The sequence below is a fragment of the Diabrotica undecimpunctata genome, chromosome 8 (assembly GCF_040954645.1).
Source record: "Diabrotica undecimpunctata isolate CICGRU chromosome 8, icDiaUnde3, whole genome shotgun sequence".
Classification (NCBI taxonomy): Eukaryota; Metazoa; Arthropoda; class Insecta; order Coleoptera; family Chrysomelidae; genus Diabrotica; species Diabrotica undecimpunctata.
The window spans coordinates 93,262,816-93,268,504 of NC_092810.1; the positions used below are offsets into that span (position 1 = coordinate 93,262,816).

General features: G+C 34.8%; 1 protein-coding gene across 1 annotated transcript; it reads left to right on the forward strand.

The window, feature by feature from the left end:
- Positions 1-4,689: 4,689 nt before the first annotated feature.
- LOC140449005 (uncharacterized) lies at positions 4,690-5,460 on the forward strand. The gene has a single exon (XM_072542145.1). It carries the CDS (start codon positions 4,690-4,692, stop codon positions 5,458-5,460), a length of 771 nt encoding a protein of 256 aa, XP_072398246.1.
- The last annotated feature ends 229 nt before the right edge of the window (positions 5,461-5,689 follow it).

Genomic DNA, 5,689 nt, shown 5'->3' on the forward strand with positions numbered 1-5,689 from the left:
CAAAAATCTAGTTTTAAAAATACTGATATAAATGAAACTCTCAACATTTTTACGAATATTATTACATACGCAGCAGAAACGCATATAGGAAAAACTAAAATATTAAGGAAACACAGACCTCTACCATGGTGGAATACAGAATGTCAAAATGCAATCAAGCAATATAAAACATCTTTTAATATAATGAAAAAACATAGTGACATAACTAACATAACTGAATACAAAAAACAGAGAGCACATGCCCGTTATATAACAAAAAATACTCGAAAAACCAACTGGAGGAAATTTGTCTCAAATATCAACAGTACAATACCTTTATCTACCGTCTGGTCCAATATTCGTAAAATATCAGGAAAAAACAAATTTCACCAAGTGCCTTTCATTACTCATAATACTAATATAAGCCTAACGAAACAACAAAAAGGAACAAAACCTTACGAAATAGTTGATGCTTCTGCTACATACTTCGAAAAAAACTCCACCAATAGCAACTATTTCAAAGAGTTTATACAACACAAAATCATCACAGAGAAACAACAGCACGATTGTGAAGATAGAGATAATAGTTCCTTCAATATTCCTTTAACCTTAGATGAACTTAACTTTGCCCTTAATACTACAAAAACTCTGCTCCTGGACCCAATAATATACTTTTAGTATTCTTGGAAAAACTGCCAGACAATGCTAAGTGTACTCTTCTAAAAATTTTCAATCAAATATGGTTAAATAATATCTTTCCAACTTCCTGGAGTGATTCAATAATTATACCTATTCTCAAAAATAACAATGTACGAACTAAAATTTCCTCATATAGACCCATCTCTTTCACCAATGTAATGTGCAAAGTCATGGAAAAAATCGTTAATAAAAGATTGTTATGGATATATATATATATATATATATATATATATATATATATATATATATATATATATATATATATATTTAGGGATTCTACAGTATTCACTGCCTTCCCTCGCTCAACCGTTTCCATCTCTCTCTGTTGTTCCATTCTCCATCGTTTAGTCCTCTCTTACTCATGGCGTCGTCTACTTCGTTCCTCCAGGATTTTCGGGGTCGTCCTCTTTTCCTCCTTCCTATGGGGCTTCATTCGGTTATTCTTTTTATCCATCTGCTGTCGCTAGCTCTTCTTACATGTCCATACCACTTTAGTCTTTTTTGTTCTATATATGTTAGTATGTCTGTTTCTATTGATGTTCTTTGCTTTATTTCGTCATTACTTCTCCTATCCATTCTTGTTACTCTGCAGCATCTTCGCAGGCATTCCATCTCTGTTGCTATTATCTTACTGCTGTTTTTCTTGTTTATGATCCAATTTTCGGCCCCATATGTCATAATACTTCGCACTAATGTTTTATAAATCTGCGTTTTTGTCTTCATATTTAGGTGTCTATCCCACCATACTGAGTTAAGTTGTCGGATTGCTGTTCTTGTTTGTCCTAATCTTTGTGTAATTTCTTCCTCTGTTGTTGCCTTTTTCGTGATTATGAACCCCAGGTATTTGAATTTATCCTTTCCTTTGATTGTTACGTTGTCATCAATCTGTAGATCTTCTATGTCTTCTTCACTTGTAGATAGGTACTCTGTTTTCGCGAGGTTAATATCTAGGCCAGCCTTGGTATATTCTTCTTGTAGTTTCTTCATCATGTAGCTGAGGTCGTCTTGGTCTTGTGCAATCACTACTTGATCGTCTGCAAAACTTAACGTATATAGGTATTCGTTCCGTACCGGTACTCCCATGCCTTCGCATTTTCTTTTCCATGTAGTCAAGGCTTTCTCTAAGTATATTTTGAATAGGGTTGGAGATGTGGAACAACCCTGCAGGAGCCCTTTTGTTGTGGTGAAGTCTCCTATGATTCTTGTTCCCATTTTAATGGACACTTTATTTTCTTTATACAGAGCTTTTGTAGCTTCTATGAGTTCCGTCTGTATTTCTAATTTGTACATTGCCTCCCATAGTTCTGACCTTGGTACAGAGTCATACGCCTTTCTCAGATCCACAAATGCCAAGTGTATATCTCTATTTTTTGCTTTTTTCTTTTCCAACAGTTGTTCCAGTGTGTATATGTGGTCTATGCATGATCTTCCTGCCGTGAAGCCTGCCTGATCCTCCCCGATTTTGCCTTTTATCGCTTGCTCTATCTTTTCTCGCAGTATCTTCCCATATAATCTTCCTATTGATGATATTACGCTTATTCCTCTGTAGTTTTCGCATCGTTTTCTATCTCCTTTCTTAAATATAGATGTCATATATGCCGCCGTCCATTCCTTTGGGAGCTGTTCTCCATTTATGGCTTTCTGAAATATCCATTGTATCATCCGGTGTAATTTTTTTGATCCGTATTTTATAAGCTCAGGTGAGATGCCTCCAGGTCCCGGTGCTTTCTTATTTTTGATTGCTTTTATGGCCGTTCTCATTTCCCTATCTGTTATTTCTATTTCTTGTTGTGGGAATCTGCTTCGTCTTCGCCTGTTTTCTTTTCCAATGAATTGTGGTCTTTGTTCTGTTTTTAGTTCCTTATAGTAGTCCTTCCATTCTTTGTCCTGTATATTTCCCAATTTAGTTTTTTCTTTTGAGTTGTATTGTTATGGATATTAGAAGAAAATCACCTCCTGGTTAACGAGCAAAGTAAATTTCGACAAAATCGAACTACTACTGATAACCTCTTAATTTAGAATCCGATATTCTTGAATCTTTCGCGAACAAGCAGGAAACTATTGCAGTATTCATAGACATTACAAAAGCATTTGACACAGCATGGCGTTATATTATCAGATCATTACACACTTCAAATATTAGAGGTAATATCATCAATTTTATTTCAAATTTTCTTAAACAACGCAATTTTCAAGTAAGAGTCAACCACTGCACATCTTCAACAAGCCGTCAAGCTAATTACACCTCTCAGGTGTCTGTAATAAGCGCAACGTTATTTTTAATTATATATATATATATACAAGGATTTCCACAGTTTTCACTGTATTCCTTCACTCAACCGTTTTCTCCAATTTTTCCTGTTTAGCCAGTCCCCTTCCTGTAGGTTTCTTCTACTCATTGCTTCGTCCACCTCATCTCTGAAAGATCTTCAGGGTCTGCCTCTCTTTCTTCTTCCTATCGGGCTCCACTCTGTTATTCTATTTATCCACCGATTTTGGTCTGCTCTTCTGACATGTCCGTACCATGTTAATCTCTTCTGTTCGATGTATTCTATTATGTCGGAGTTCATTGCCATTCTCCTCTTAATCTCCATGTTATTTATTCTGTCTCTTCTTGTTACTCTGCAGCTTCTCCTTAGGAATTCCATCTCTGTTGCTCTTATTTTGTTTTTAGTTTTCTTATTTATTGTCCAATTTTCACACCCATAAGTGAGGATACTTCTTGCCATGGTATTATATATTTTTTTCTTTGTTTTTATGCTGATGTTCTTATCCCATAGTACCGGGTTCAATTTTCGTATGCAGTCTCTTGTTTGTCCTAGTCTATTTTTTATATCTTCCTCCGTTGTTCCTTTGTTTGATAATATGAAACCTAAATACTTATACTTGTCTGTTCCTTTGATTTGTTTACCTTCGTCTATTTCCAGCTGTTTTATTTCTGTATTCTCCGTTGTTAGGTATTCAGTTTTCTTTAGGTTTATTTCCATCCCATTCTTTGTATATTCCTGCTCCAGTTTTCTCATCATAAAACTGAGGTCATCCTCGTCTTGTGCGATCACTATTGATCACAATTGCCATGAATAATATTATAGCATCAAACTCCAGCTTAGTTCGTGGCAGATTATATGCGGATGATCTGGTATTAGTATCTTCAGGAAAAAACATCTTATGAGTACAGCGTCACTTACAAACCTCACTTCATGAACTCGAAAACTGGTCGAAGAAAACAGGATTACCGTTTTCACTCAGCAAAACAAAGTGTTTGTTATTTTCAAAGAAACGTGATTCGATTAAACCGCAACTAAAATTATGTAACCAAATCCTGAAATATGCCGATGACATTAGGTTCTTAGCGATGATTATTGATACGAAACTCACATTAAAAAAACACATTCTACAAATAACAAAAACATGCCAAAATGGAATTAATCTTATGAAAACTCTTTCTAATAAAAACTATGGAGCTGACTATAACTGCTTAATCCATGTTTATAAAACCCTTATTAGATCAAAAATAGATTACGGTTCCATAGTATATGCATCTGCTAAAGAATACTTATTACACCACCTTGACGTAGTTTAAAATACGGCATTAAGAATAGCTACAGGAGAATTTCGGACCAGCCCAATAGAAAGTTTACGAGCAGAAACTAGAGAGCCATCACTTAAATATAGAAGGATGCTCTTATCTCTCACATACGGATTTGCTGCGAATTCTAATCCAAACAATCCATCTAGAAGTAACATTTTACTGATCGTTTTAAAAACCTATATACTAAAAATAGGAACATGGAACCGCCATTCTACGAAAGAGTTAGGCAAACCCTTAAAACTTTACAAATTCCGATACCAAATACCTATTCCAACTTCATAGAAATTCCTCCTCCTTGGACATTAAGCATTCCTTAATCCGATACATCCTTAAATATCTTCAGAAAGAACGATACTCCACACTCCTTAATAGAAAATACTTTCATCAACAAACTAACAAAATTTTCTAAATCCTATCATATGTACACAGATGCTTCTAAAACATCTACTGAAGTTGGGGCAGCTGTCATTATTCGAAATATTATACTTGAGTATAAACTGCCGTCCCTAAGCTGTATACATACTGGCGAGCTATACGCCATCTATCAAGCTCTCGTTCATATTAACTCCAGCAATATATTCAATGCTCTTATAATTACCGATTCCCTCAGTTCCATCAACACCATTAACCAACTGTATACGAAGTATCCAATTGCTCTTCTAATCAAAAAAGAACTAACTACCATTCAAAACAATAACTATACTGTACAATTCCTATGGGTTCCTTCACACATTGGCCTTCAAGGAAATAAAGAAGCGGATCGTACAGCCCAACAAGCCAGGAACAGTGAAACCGCCAGCGAAGTGAGAGATGTAGTTCTGAACAATTTAAAATCATTTATTAAAGTGAAAGTCGAAAATCTGTGGCAAAACCAGTGGGACAGTTCAACTTCAAAACTGTGGAAATCTAAAATTCCCAACAGAGTTCACCAAGTCATTGTTACTCGTCTTTGTCTAGGACATACCCGACTTACCCACGGACACATAATTGGTCACACTAATCCCACTTTATGTGAAAACTGTAATATCCCACTAAGTATTAAGCATGTACTTGTAGAGTGCCCAAGATACCAGTTGCAGAGACAGGACAACCACATCATCGGATCAACAAATGAAATCTTAGGAGAAAATTGTAAAATTGAACATTTGGTAAAATTCCCTAAAGATATCAATGTATTTAACAAAATCTAACATTTGTAAATAAATTATCGTATGTATATGTATATATGTCGCTAATAATCTCATAGATTGATGCGAATATTTTGTAAAATAAAAAAAATGGATGTTTACTATACATGGCTACAAAAATGCAATCGTACAAAAGTACTTTTGATACATTAATAACAATATGTACAGATTTGAATTTAAATTTCAAACTGAAGCGAATAATTTCTGATTTTGAAATAGCAATTCAAAATGC

What these genes read in the sequence shown, in the direction of transcription:
- LOC140449005 (XM_072542145.1), top strand. Translation starts at nt 4,690, where the DNA reads ATGTACACAGATGCTTCTAAAACATCTACTGAAGTTGGGGCAGCTGTC.